General features: G+C 38.9%; 1 protein-coding gene across 5 annotated transcripts in view; it reads right to left on the bottom strand.

Annotated features, from left to right (window-relative positions):
* Positions 1-14,926, bottom strand: part of plch1 (phospholipase C, eta 1) — a 59,779-nt gene that overhangs the window by 25,113 nt on the left and 19,740 nt on the right. For all 5 annotated transcript variants that reach the window (XM_056374927.1, XM_056374925.1, XM_056374926.1 and 2 more), the window contains 5 exons: positions 10,983-11,129; positions 7,199-7,442; positions 6,526-6,655; positions 3,267-3,437; positions 1,403-1,496 (listed from right to left, as the gene is read on the bottom strand). In XM_056374927.1, coding sequence (XP_056230902.1) covers positions 1,403-1,496; positions 3,267-3,437; positions 6,526-6,655; positions 7,199-7,442; positions 10,983-11,129 — 786 coding nt within the window. The remainder of the gene's footprint in view (positions 1-1,402; positions 1,497-3,266; positions 3,438-6,525; positions 6,656-7,198; positions 7,443-10,982; positions 11,130-14,926) is intronic.

Below are 14,926 nucleotides of genomic sequence, written 5' to 3' on the forward strand. Positions count from 1 at the left end.
CATTTTGGCTAAATCCACATTGACATGTGACATGAATATGTATATGAACTATACTGGATACTACGTATATACAGTCCAACAGATGCCAAGAGACCAAATAAGGTAGGTAACAGCTCATCACACTGTAAAAAGATGATAATGTAAATCTGTTTGAACATTTCTGTCACATCTGTGCACAATGCTTGTTTAAGCACACACATTTCAGGCCTACAGGGAGGGAATCAGGCATACTGGTCTGATCAGCCAGACACATATAGTGTTAGCCTTCATGCCTCCAATGACAAGATTAGTCTCACCCCACCTCCTCTTCCTCCTCTCATCTCTTCTCCCCGTAGTCACTCCGCTCCTTTCTGTCACACATTTCTGTTTCTCTTTCCCTGCACCCTCATTCTGACTTCCCACTTTCTCACTCCAGCTACTGTGCTCAGTCCTCACTCCTTCTTCTCCCTTAAGCTCACCTTCCAGTCACTTGTGGCATTACTTAAAATGACATCCAGAGATGAACACTTGCCGAAGACAAAATCCCCAAGTTGTCATTATTTTGTCTTTTTAGACACCCATTGTCAAGATTTAAGGTTTTTATTTTGAGCAGTTATCACCGTAAATGATAAAACCTGGGTTAATAGAAATTTTATTGGAGAAGATTAATTGGTAAATTTGATATTGGATTTAAAAACAGTAGTGACAAAATTATTATTCCTTTGCACTTAAATTTTTCTCTTGGCCATGGGGGGGGGGGGGGGGGGGGGGGGCAATTCAAAACCATTCAGGGAATAAGCCCTTTGTGGAAAGCCACTCCCATTTTCTTTTGTAATTTCAAGCTTCAATTAAACAGTTATGTTGGAATACTTGTTTAATTTTGATGTATTTAGACTCAAAAGCTTCGGAAAGGAGGCATGGTGAATTTATAGTCTTTTTTGTCAGTGATTTGTGAATTTTGTTGTAATCAACTGAGGTCTGAAAGTCTGATTGTAAAAAATGATTTTGTATTCATCATTTGGTTTTTTGTTGTCATAGACTGCATCCTGAGTCTGTCTTATATGAATGTATGAAGTCTTGTAAGGTCATGCAGGCAGGGCATGGTTTTATGCATGACACAACTTAATTCATTTATTTATTATAAAAACAAATTTGATTTTCTGCACATAATCCATATACTGTGTTTGACTCACACATTTCCTGAACTTGAAATGGCATAAGCGGTATGACTATGTGAGTGCATAAAATAATGAATGAATAAAATAATAAATAACAGAGTAACTAATGAAAACTGATGATGTACCATGACAGATACAATAAGTTGAAAGGATAAACAATGAACGGCCCCAATATGAAAAAAGGAAAGAATTGAGGGAGTGAAAACTAAGTCATGAAAGAGGATGGTGAAATGGGAGAACGTTACCTTCAATCCCCATAACGCTTCTTTGTTTGTTCTCGTCAGATACCTCAAACTTGTCAATGATTTCTGCAATGTACTCTGGAGTCACATTGGCCACCTGCAGAGAAAAAAGATGAACAAACCCAAGGTTAAGTTTAGTTTAGTTTTTTATTGATTTTTATCGATCAATCATGTGGTACCATGTACCAGACTGAGCTAAGAGCTAATTTCCATGTGCAGTCCCTGGATAGTCAGACGCAATACAATAAGTACAGTAACATAAATACAAGTTTCACGACTGTCCATGACTGAGTGAGTGATATAGTTGTGAGTGTTGGACTTTTCCCATTGGCCATTGCTCTTTAACATGATTTGGGACAAACCGTTTTCAGGGGGGCATTTAAAGCGGATCCACAGCAGTTTTCAGCAGACATATATTAGAGGCAGACTTTTATTTCTAATTCCCTCGGTTTGATATTAGTCATACTGGTATTTTAGTACGAAGCCTCATTTTGATCGTTTGCCCTCCACGCGTAAATACAATACTTATGGTTACAATACTCAATACTTCTTGTAACCATTTCAAATTAAAAGCCCTCTAACGTTTCAGAAGACAAAAACCCTTTATTTCTAAACTGGGCTTTGATTTGCTGTGCTGATGTGTTTTCTGTTGTTTATACGCTTCTGAGATCTGCTAGTTTCTTTTGCTTAGCAGTTACAGATAGGTTCTTTCTCTCCATCCCACTCTCCTGCTCTCTCTTGCTCGGTGTGTCTAATATTTATTCCTCTGTCTCCTTTAGCAATAATGGTACATGTAATAAATTGCTGCTATCGAGGCGAGGCGAGGCTCAGTGAATTGGAAGCGTGGCTCCGCTTCCTGGCAGCTCCAGAGCAGCTAGGAAGCCAGTCGTATACTAGGTTTATACCTAGACTTGTTTTTATGTTGACAGTCTGACACGGAATGAATGTGAAAGGTGAATACTGTGTGTCAAATTAATTAAAATCCTTTTTTTTTTAGAAAGGCAGATTGTGTAAAGGCAGAGCTGCTCATAGGGATTCTTTACTCTCCCCTAAGAGTCGACCTTGAGGCTCTGGTCATCTGTTCTGAGCTTAGTTGTACAAATGTTTTAAGCAGCGGCGGTGCAATATAGTGAGTTATTCTAGGCGCCGGACGAATAGCGAAATGAAAGGTTCAATTCTCAAAACTCATCATGTTGTATTTACTTAACAACAAAGTGATGACAACATTGTGGTTTCCTGTCCAAGAATTGTACGGTTAGTTTATGAAGTGACCTAGTTGGTTACAAAGCGTTCTAACTTGTCTGAGACCAGCATGAAATACAGTAGACAAGATAAGAAAATGTGTAAACACCTGTTTACTCTTTGAAATATAGTAAATAACAATGATTTAATCCCAGTCTAAAAGCTAAATGAAGTCAGCATGACATCTTATTTTCACAATTAATTTGTTGCTGCAGCCATGTCAAAACAGCTATTCAGTCGAAGAAAAGTATTAATGCAGAGTATCACAGGGTGGAGACGATAAATACAGCATAATAAAAAATTGCAATGTAAGAGCAGGAAGAGTGTGTCAGAGACACAAAGAAAAAACTGAGAGAAAAAAAATAATTTCAGGCGTGATGGATTGTCTTAGAGGAGCAGACTCCTCTGGGCAGACAGCTGAGACAGAAGGAGTTACGTGTTAGACTAAGGAGAGGGTGAAGAGAAATATCTCTTTTCTGCAGCTGGATCTCAAAAGGAAATAGCTTATTCGAACGAAAAGTAGTTTGGACACCTCATCATAAAAAACGTGTCGGCGTTAAACATCACTGGCAGAGAACTTTATTGCTTCTAACCCCAGACCAGTATGACCAGTGTGACCTCTCACCTTCTGCTCATTCCGCAGGAAGTTGGCCAGCTCGTCCGCTGTCAGGTGGTCCTTCCTGTCGCTGTACGCCATCATCAGCAGGAACAGGTCCCGCCTCAGAGACATCATCTTGTAGAAGACCGAGAACTCCTCGTATGTCAGCGTGCCCTGCTGATCGTCCGTGTCTGCTTCCTGTGTGGGTGAGGAAGTGATACGTCTCAAGCTATTCCATTTTAATGGTTACACTAAAACTACAAAAACAGACATAGTGAAACGCTACACAAACTCCAAACACATGGCTTGCATTGTGATTCTATTTGTTTGCTTCGCACAGTCCTCATCCGAAACAACAAACAGAAATTTTTGAAAATACTAGTCAAAATTGCGAATCAAGAAACAAGTATATTATATGTCTCCTCTGTAGGTCATGGACATAAGTTTCATGGAGAATACTGCATGCTCTAGATCATCCTCTTACATGGATTGCTAGCTACCTAGCTACATTCATGGAAGATAGCAACAGAAATATGAAACCAAGTCTGAGTAAAATCAACGCAGCTGAACAAGTCAAATTACTAAAAATAAATAAATAAATAATTTTAAAAAATTGCTCCTTGCACCACAGTCTCTGTGCCTGCTGCAAATGATGGTGTGATGGATATGTCACTCACTACTCACTGGTTAGGGCAAAACAAAACAGATTAACGTTCTCTCCTCACAAGAAATCAGCTAACATGTCTCAAGTGAAATATAATGAGTCACGATGAATGATAAGTCAGTCTGATTATCAGTCTCTAATAAATGGCATAAAATCAATATTTACTGTGAGTCAACCCTGACACTATACCGGTCAATGCATATAGTTTAAAATTAGAAAATGCATAGACTTGAGCTGTAAAGGTGTGCACACGGGAACGGCTGTGCACATGTGTGGTTGCAAACTGTCTCATCTTTTCTCCATCTCTTGCCATGGTGCTCTCCCTTTCACACTAATACAACCACAAATTCACACCAGTAACCACACACAATGTACCAGCTTTTATGACACAAACCCATTACCTCTCCAACCTATTTTTCCTTTTCCCAACCTCATATGTCACCGCATGTGGCTTGCCACTCATTTTATCCCGCCACTCCTCTCCGTCTGCTCCCTGGGATCCAGTTTCTCATATTACCTGGATCTCACAGGGGGCCCATTCGACTCCACACCAAATCTAATAATACCAGCTAATGCCTCCATCACACTCCCATAATGAGCTCGCTGTGGGCACTGGGGATTCGATCACAGACAGAGTCTACACGTAACCTGCAGGATAAATTACTGTGATAGACTTGATCAGAAATGCATGGACAGAAAACAAACAGATTCATGGTATTTTAAGCAACTCCACAAGCTGTTCCGGTCGCAACGCTGCCGTCCAAAGTTTAAATAGAAAGGATTAAATGAATGAAATCTAATTTAAATTCAAGAGAATGGAGCGATTATCGGTGTGAAATGACAGTTTAGCCCATTCTGAACAGATAAAAACTTTCAGATTCACTGTATCGACTCTGAATTACTGGTGGTGGAGAAGAGCATTTAGAGGACACTTTGGATATTTTTATCATATTAGCAAATTTCAAAAATAGATAGTGCATGACAATTTCAATTCCAAGTTTTAAGCTCACTCTGAGCTGAAATAAGGATTTGCTCTTGTCAGTCAGTTGTCATAATATCTATTTGGAAGTTTAAAGGCCCTGAAAACCAATTTTTTCAAATCAGCTTCATATGATTCTTGATGGCTCCTACATGAACACAACATTTAGGTTAGAACTATTTTTATTTTAATTTCACATGAGCGATTTCTGTGAATGAGTTGCTGTTTGTGCTCCTCTCACTGGTTTAAAGTGGGCATGAAAAAACGTGACCTCAATTAATTTCCTGCACCAATCACAATTTTGCAATAATATCCTTATGTTGCCAGCACTGCCCACATCCTCGTGTTTCTGATGAAGAAACATGTCATAACTGAATGTCATAGCTGAATTTTTAAGCATTAAATGCTTCATGAATAATAACATAATGTGCTTTTGTTTCCAAATTTAACTTAGATAGTTGCTTATGTAGTCAGGAATATTTGATGTTAGAGAGACGTACTTTAGATTTGAAAGTAATTTTTCTCGGGGGCTTTAAGAACACTGGGACTTATCAGTGATTAAAGGTTTGTATTACTGTTTCCTTATTATCTAATGTCATCATGGACAGATGGACGTGTCAGGGGGCAAAGCTGTGGTGCTGGGATAGGGAAAACAGCCAAACAAATACCAGTTTATTTACACTGCAGCCAGCATCATCACTTTGTCTTTGTTGTCTCAACTCCCCAACCCTGGTTAGGTTATATCTGCCCTTGCAGTAATCTTAATCCCTTTGCTTTTTTCTACAGTCTGAGTGCTTTAATTTGGGTAACAAGTATTTTGGGGGGTTTTTGTATCTTTGACTAAGCAACAGCTATTTTTTGCCCCAATCTCTGCATTTTGAGTCTGCGAGTCTGCAAGTCTGCGAATCAGTCTGTTGTATAGTACGACCCTAAAATTGACCAATTCACCCTCGTCCAAATGAAAACATCAATCAAAACACAAACAAACAAAACCATCTCTATCTGCATAATAAACTGTCATAATTAACTACATTGATTGTTCAAAGTCAATCATCAGTCAATTGCTAGAACGAAGGCAATTTGTTTTTGTTGTATAGTTAATAAAACAAGAAAATGAAAAAGTGAGAAATTGAACAATAATTGCCCGCAGCACTGCACTGTGTTACTGCATGCTAGTACTCACCTTAGAAAAGTTGAGTGTGGATTTTTGACATTACTCAATGTGACTTCTGTTTTAAAAAATTGAAGCAGACCACTCCTTAAACTACTTCATCCTTTTCCTCTAAAAGTGTTTCTCTCACTTATGAACACATGAAATATTTCTTGGTCATTTATTTAAATTACACAAATGCACATGAAAATAAAAAATGCAATAGTAATGTGACATCAGTGATCTTAAATATTTATATATAAGGAATTTTACAGGTTAAAATGGATTCAAGCATCCTTTTCTAATTAAGGGCTTGATATATGAATGTTTCCCTTATGGTGAAGCTTCTGAAAGGAATGTAAGAGCAATTAATGTATATGTGAGGCGTAAAATGGTGACTGTAACTGCAGCCTTATGTTAAGATTGTGGGGACTGTTACTTATTAAGTACCTGCCAGGATTTGGCAGTAAATAAAACGGCTCCAGATTCTGACCTGAAACATTTGCTTGACCTTCCTGCGTGGCAGATTCACATTCAGCTTGTGGAGAAGTTGGGAGATCTCTTCGATGTTCAGGAGACCGTCTCCATTTTTATCAGCCTCCTCAAACGTCTGCTTCATCCACGTCACAGACACACACATTAAGGAAAATTAGGTATTTATCATATGGAGACTGTTTATATGTGGATACCATCATTTGTGCATCTAATAACTATAGTTAATCTGTCTGTGTTATTTCATGTATTTCAAGTCAATATTGTCTTTGTGAATCATGGTTATGTTTAAGCCTATAGAGCAATGTGATTACACAAACCCGTCTGACTATAAACAAATGAAAACTCAGACTTTTCTTTCAAGGTGATGCACATTAACAAGTAGTGTCTGACCATGAATGCTGGGTTACAGGTGGATGAAGCTCAATAAAACTTAAATATGCCACTTGCCGAGTTCCTAGCAAGTCAAAACCTTGAAATTCACTTTCTGGAGAAGGATTTTCTTTTGAAAAATTTAGTGTTTTTATCTGAACTGAAGGGGGAAAAAAAATCTCTCAAACTAAATCACATAAACACATTTTCTTTCCTTCCTAGAACATTGGTCTGCTCTTGACAGTGCGCTGTGTTTCTCCTGATAACAGTGATTTGTATGTAAGTCTTTCCTTAAAGGATATTGGTTGTGTGTACGCTGCCGTTTGGCCAGTGAGTCCTCATCGCTGATCCCGGCCATCAGGTAGCGCAGGCCAGTTATCCAGGTTCTGGCTTCTTCTGCATTGGATGTCACCAGGTCAAGGGACTCCATGTGGTTTCCATGGTACACTGTGAAACAGCAGGCCGGGTTGAAGCTGCCATCTGCATGACGATGGAAGATGTCCGACTGACCGCCCTCTGTCACTTTGTACAGCGAATCAATGGTGACTGATCAAGAGAAGAAGTGGGATGGAAAGGAAGAGAAAAGACTACTTTGATTATTTGTTAAAAGGCCTAAAACCAAAAAAAACTTGATGGGTGAATTATTGATTTCTGTCATTGAATTACAACCTAAAGAATGAACGGTGAAATTCTATTGTTTTCCCATTGGTAGGAAATCCTAGAGAAAGACCGAGACCAACTATAATACTAGCAAGTAATGCCTGTGTAGCTGGAGCCTGATGCAGCCTACTCCTCTGTGCCATAGACCTGTTATTGCTATTAAAAATACATCAATGAGCCACACTGTTGCACTGGGTTACATGTTCCTTCATTACCATGAACACAGACACTTCAGTTTAATTTGAGCCAATCCCACATACATCATAAATACTCATTAGAGCATCAAATGTGTATTAATCCACAGCTGAAAATAGTCCCCAACAAATGCACTGTTTACTCCTGTTTGAAAAACTATAGTGTCCAGAGGCTCTTGGAAATTATGAAAAAAAAAGAAACTATGTATTGTCATTCAGTCAAAGGAATGTGCCACAGCAATCCCTTGCAATGTGTTACCTTAAAAAAATCCTATTCAAAAGATGAAAGAAAGATGAAATATATAGATTTTACATTTAGAAAAAAAGAGCATACTGATATCAGATCTAAGCAGATGTCTTAGGTTCAGAAGAGAAAAACTTTGGAGTGGTGTATCTCTAATGACAAAGGAATGACTGGAGCAGACAGCAGTCAAGTGTAAAAAAAAAAAAAGAAAAAAAACTTGAAATAATTGGCAAAAAAAAAGTCTGTATTCCTCTTTGACATATGAAACCATGATCAGCAATAAGCCATGAATAGCATTATGCAATCTCCACACTTTCTGCATTTCTCTGGCATGTGTAAAAATACACAGAGAAGCCAATTCCATGTGGGCTTCAGAGTGTATCGCAGTCTAATGAGATTGGAGTATAAACTTAGCTAGCTTTGATTCTGTGTCCTTGTTAGGAGAGGGAAACAGCCTGCAGTAGACATGTATTTACACATGTGCTTTATCTGTCTCTTCAGCTCGCTCCTGCTCTCTTCACAGGATCTCTCAGGTGTGAGCCTATAACTTGCTGTTGAAGGTGTCTCATTCAAATAAAACAATCCAGCTATGTCTCTCATCAGTGCACTAATGCGTGTTGTGTTTTGAGAAACACGATTATGTTCAACCGACAGATTAAAGAGTTAATGCTTTCAAGATTTTATTCAATTAATTGCTTCTCACCAGCCTAAAAAGTGTATTTTGTAATAATCCATAGCAAAATTATGCATGCCCATTTTCCCCATCACGCTCATTTCTCTCATCCCTTTACATAACCTCATTTCTGAAATTCTACTATGACTGAAAGTAACAATATGGCAGCGTTATTTTGATCATGCTCAGACAGACAGCACACACACACACTCTCAAAGCTCATATTCAAAGAAAGAACTGGGCAGCTGGTGGTGTGTGTGTGCCTCAACCTCTGAAGCACGATTGGTTTTGATGCTGCAGGTACCAGCAATGAGCAGGATTCAAACCATACACTGCACTGCCGGCGCTTTACAGTCATGAACAGCCCCTGCACACCACCAAGTCCCCTTCGCACTGGGAGCTTCTCCCTGAGCACTTTTCACTTTGGGTTTTGGACTTCAAAATTAATGCAGCCTTGTGAATTTCAACCTCACATCCATAAATGTACGAGCAGTATTCTAACTACTTGGTCAGACACTTTACCCTTATTTTCTAAAGCCTTTGAATGTTTTTGTGCTGGACTTAAAATTCACTGCAGATCTTGAGGCTCAAACCAAAGACCTCAAGAGACCAGGTCTGTCTTGTCACTCCCTGACCTATTTGAACAAAATAGCTCTCCTTTGAGCTCTATTTCTAAGAGATTTTGATTCTTTTCTTTGGACACTGGACTTAAAAATTCCAACGCATTTCACAGAGATCAAACCCAAAAACTCAAAACTACTGAATAGTCCAGTTACTCCAATACCTTTCCCCTTGGCCATCAAGATCTGCCAATGGTGATCCCAACTTTTCCTTTGGACCGCACCCAAGGGAAACAGTCCAAGAAATAGATTGAAACTGTCCTGTCCTTAACGACATAACTCAGCGTGTTGGAGGACTGCTTGGAAGTTCTGAGGTTTGATTTTTTGAGCCTCAGTGAGTTTTGAAGTCCAACAGCCAAAGTGAAGACTCAAAGGCTTATAAGTGACTGACCAAATGGCTCAGAGTGACAGAGGAAAGTTTTCAAATTATGAGGTTGTGGGTTCAATTTTCATGTAGCTTATGGATTTTGAAGTCAGACTTCCAAACAACAGAATCAAAAAGGTCTAAGACATTTGGTTTCTGACCAAATGTCTCAGAGAAAAAATGAAGTTTTGAGGTCAAGGGATCAATCACTGTGATACTCTCTGCAATTGGATTAAAATATCCAAAGGAAAGAGTCAAAAGCTCCAAGAAATGAGGCTTCAGTGTATTTGGTCAAACAGCTCACAGTGATAAAGGACCACTCTGTAAAGTGTAAAGTCCAACACCTAAAGGAAACACTCAAAGGCTTTGATAACCATTCATCAAGGGTGTTAGAGTGTTTGGACATTTTAAGGATGTGGGTTCAATCCTTACTAGGCTCACAGAAATCTGAAGTTCAATATCCAAAGACTGAAATGCTCTAAGGAACTCTGTGTCCAACTGGTACAGTATTGACTGTTCTGAATGTCTGAGGCTGTGGCTTCAATCTTTGATGAATTTTGAATTGAGTCTGAGAGGAAATCGAGTCTTTCGGTGTGTTGGTGTGCTTCTTGTAAGGGTACACCCTTTGTGAAGGTTCAGTGAATTTAGTGCAGTGTGGTGGATTTTTATACGACTGCAAGGTGCAGTGGTGCAGCATCTATTTCAGATCCTACCTGTTTTCAGTTCAGAGGGCATCAAACCCAATCCTGCTGTGGTGGGTGGAACGTACACAAAGGGTTTTAAAAAATGTTGGAAGATTTTTTTCTATAATTATTAACTATAATGAAACAATAGTATTAAAGTACCTACAACTATATTGGTTTACGGCCACATTGCATACATTATACACACTTATCATTTTAGATACTTTAGTGTTTTTCGTCGATTTGTCACTCTAGTTCTAGAGTACAACACCACATGATTATTTTCAGAGTAGAAATTTGTTTAAATGTTGAAAACATTTTTGAAAGATTCTCCCAGTCTGTCCTCAAAACAGACAGTTCCACTGCAGGCTATAACGATAATAATAATAATAACAACTTTATTTATATAGCCCCTTTTAAAAACATTGTTTACAAAGTGCTTTGACAAACTAATCATAAGCAATGAAAGTCAAAAGCAGGACAGAAATAAGTTAGAGAGAGAGGGCAAACAATATGCTATGGAGGTCTCCTCTTTGAAAGGTAGCCATAAGCCTGGGATGCATATCACATCTTGATCATTTTTAAAAGAAAATTACAAAAGCATTCTTGTAGAGTAGAAATAATGTGTATGTGTGCACGCATACTCACTCTTAGCCTTCTCACTCTTGCGTGAGGGCTTCCAGCGGATGCAGGAGCGATGCTCATCCAGGTAGAAGAGCCTCACCAGCCCTTTGGATCCTGTCTTCAGCTTTACCATCTGTGTCCCGGACTGCATCACACTCATGCATCGCTCCACTGGAGATAAAAACACAAACACTGGGGTCAGTGGAGCACTATATTAAGACACAAAAGGAACAGGTGTCTGTCTTTATCTGTCTTTTCTCAGGAATAGGTAAGGCAAAGTGTCACAGAGTCGCACAATTAGTGGAGCAGGCAGCAGCTGATGTGGGTCAGAGTCCAAACTACAACAGAGATGCTACTATGTGAACACACAGGGCTGCTTTTTCTGTTATCCACTGACCTGTTCCTGAAAGCAGCTCAGAGAAGGAACAGAGAGATCTCATAGAGAGAGAGAGACATAGCTAATGTGTGTCTCTCTGTTCTAAGATTCACAGAGGGCCTCTAGGCTCTGGGAGAAGAAAATTTCTGCCTCATGCTGAGGCAGGTGGAAACTACGACTGAGCTGCTTCATCGGTTTCCAAGATGTAACTAAAAATTGCTTGGATTTTCTGATAGTCTCTGAAATGTCTGCTTCTACCCCAAAGCAATTTCATTTTGGGGGTTCGCTGCAATGAAAAATAACATTTTAAAAATTCAGAGACCTCACTGTGAACACTTTTCATTGGAATAATTTCTTCGGTAGAAACTAGTTGGAATTAAATTTGCCTAATTAAGGTTTGTGGATCATTCACAGTAGTAAGGAAATGGACTCTGGAATGAAATGTTGCTGCTGATTCAAACACGTCACAGGTAAAAACATTTTTGTTGTTTGTTTCTTTGTTTGTTTGTTTTTTTGTGATTTGGGTGAATTCACCCTTTAAACGGGCTGAATTGAATGTTGAGTATCAAGGTGTTGGTACTAATTGCTACTGCATTATGGTTGTTTTTAATACTATGGCATTTATATATTTATCTTCTCCATCAGTTTCAACATCAACACACATTCTCACACAGGGCGCGAGGTGATGACACTTCACTGTCTGCCCTTGCAATGAATTGTTGCACTGTGGTATACAATATATATGTGCATCATGTACTTGGAAGAGAAACTCAATTTTTCTGGCAGTCATCTGTAGGTAAAGGTTCAATTAAAGACACTTGAATTGAGCAGGAGAATGTTTGCAGAGGGAAAATAATGGTGCAGTGTTCTGAAGAGAAGAAAAGAGGGACTGAAATGATTGCTTGACTGCCAGGCGCAGTCCGGCATCGGAAAAGGATAAAAGACCAAACTTCAAACTTTTTACTTTTCATGACAGCCGGTGGCAGGGATACAGACGGGGAACAACAGAGAGGCAGGGAGATTTCCATCCTCATTAGTGGAGTGTGTGTGCACATGCCTGTGTGTGTTTGTGTGTATTAGTGTGTGTGGTTGGTTGTGCATGTACCGTGTGCTTTCATGTATGCATGCAATAAGTCTATGTTTACATGCATCAGTATGTATATACACCGGCTACAATATTAAAACAGTAAATGAAGAGTTTTAAAAAAAAAAAAAAAAAAAAAATGATCAAACGTTAACAGATCGCGGGAAGAAATGTTAATTTTCAATTAATAGAATTCCTTCAGTACAACCTTGGCTGTGATGTATTTAGGTGTCTACTATCTGAGGCCATTTGTTTACATGCAGAAGGAGACATAAGTCCCACTCTCCTCACAAGACTCTCTTCCCCCTCGTTCAGTTTAGTTTAAAATTGACTTCTGACTGCAGTGAGAGAACCACACCGCACCTGATAACAGTGTACAAAACATAAGTGACACATATTCACTTCATTCATTTTACACAGATGACGTTAAGCCTGGTATAAACCATTCTTATCCATCATTTCTCTAATAAAAGTTTTGCTGGTCACAATGGAGAAGATACACGAGAAGATTCAATACACTGTATACTTCAGTGACACCAAAAAGTGCCTTGTTAGAGTTGTCAGCTTTACAGCTTTCTCTCTGGAGGTGCTCAGAGTTCACAGACTTATTTAAGGGCACTTCAGTTGGTTGAATGCTTGTCAACACAGAGGCTGGAGCCAAGTCCTCCAGGTGGAAGGACGGATTCTCCTCGTACAAGGCAACCTCTAAGAGACACTTAAACTCCTGGCGCTATATGATGATAATCTACACAGAAAGATGAAAAGTACTCCATACACTGATTGCTTGCTCCCAATTATTCTGTGTAGACATGACTACCAGAGATCGGAGTCCATCTGTTGGAAGCTGAATTGATTGGACATAGTTTAGAAAATTGCTGACATGAAATTCACACTGCATGTTAAGACAAAAACAAAAATCTAGCCATGAAGTCCAAGGAACTCTCTGTGGACTGCCACGATAAATCTGTAGCAAGGCATAGATGATATATATAAAACCAAGGACAGTGGCTTCAATAACTGTGAAAACGAATTTTGAAAGGTCCAGGACTCTTCCTTTCTTTTGGAAGACCAAAACTGAAAAAGAAAGAGAACCTAATTCCTCAGGGTTTGAAACTACAAAACAATCTATTAGCTCCTTGGAAAAATTAGAAAATCCAAAACGGTTCTAAAGCTGTAGAACATTTTTTAATCTCTCTATCCTTATAAGGACACACACACACACACACACACACACACACACACACACACACACACACACACACACACGCACACAAAATATAAAAATGGATATTCTAAGATGACATGGGTGATTATCTTCAAAGACAACCAAAGTCAAATCTCTCATGTATTCGCATGATATTCGCAGCATATTTAAGCGTACTTCACAGAGCACATGCTGAGTAGAGTACTCGCTAACAGGCTCTCTGTCCTGAAGGCAGACTTAGCAATGACACAAATTTTTTTCTCAATATTTCTCGAGTTGTAAATGCTCACTCCAGGGACCGTATTACATACACACACACACACACACACACACACACACACACACACACACACACACACATACATACACACACACACACACACACACACACACACACACAGAAGCACATAAATCCGAGCCCTGTGCATTATCTCCCAAGGTGCATGACAAATCACGAATGCACTAATGGACACAAAATCTGCTATGTTGATAACACCATGGAATATGTGGGGAGAGAAACAAACAGCTGCATAAATAAAGCAGTGAACTTGAGTTCTGACCAAGACGAGTCTCCATCCTGAGACACTTTAGCTCACAGTCAAGGCAAACCAAAAGTCTGTTGAAGGCTGAGCAGATATAAACATCTGGGCTCCAGGTGGATGCGATTTCTTGCCATTGCTGAACGGTGAGTGATTAATAGATCTGGTGCGATTAGGTTTTATCCAAGTTTAATGGACTGCAAAGGTCATCTTTTGTAGCAAACCACAGCGTATATGCTTGAATTTTATGTAAAATGCAAATGATTCTGGATGTTTACATAGACTGTGTGCAAATAAAACAAAGCAGTCTCAACTAAAAATTGCCTCAAGTCTTTTGTTTTTTTATGAACTACACTTTAACAAATGGTATTAATATAATGGTTCATTATTTTTTTCTGTCATCCAGCAGACAGAGAGCAACATTAGCATTTGGAGTTGTGCTTCTCTTCCACCTGATGAAGTCCAGTATTCATCCATTTTTAATTCTGGTCTCTTTTATCATCTGAGGGAAATATTTGGTTCCTTAACTTTAACTAACTTTGTTAGCTCAAGGCTTCATTACACTTCATAGTTGTCAACTACAACACTAATTAAGATTACAAGCAACATATATCATATATGCTATAGTGAATTATTTGAAGTCATTGGAATGTTTAGCACATTGAAGCGATTAATACAAACTCATATCTGTTCATAATGCATGAGCAAGTACTTTACACTGATAAGTAGAGTAGAAAATAATGGGACGCAGAAAATACAAAGAGA

The sequence above is a fragment of the Seriola aureovittata genome, chromosome 4 (assembly GCF_021018895.1).
Source record: "Seriola aureovittata isolate HTS-2021-v1 ecotype China chromosome 4, ASM2101889v1, whole genome shotgun sequence".
NCBI classification, from domain to species: Eukaryota; Metazoa; Chordata; class Actinopteri; order Carangiformes; family Carangidae; genus Seriola; species Seriola aureovittata.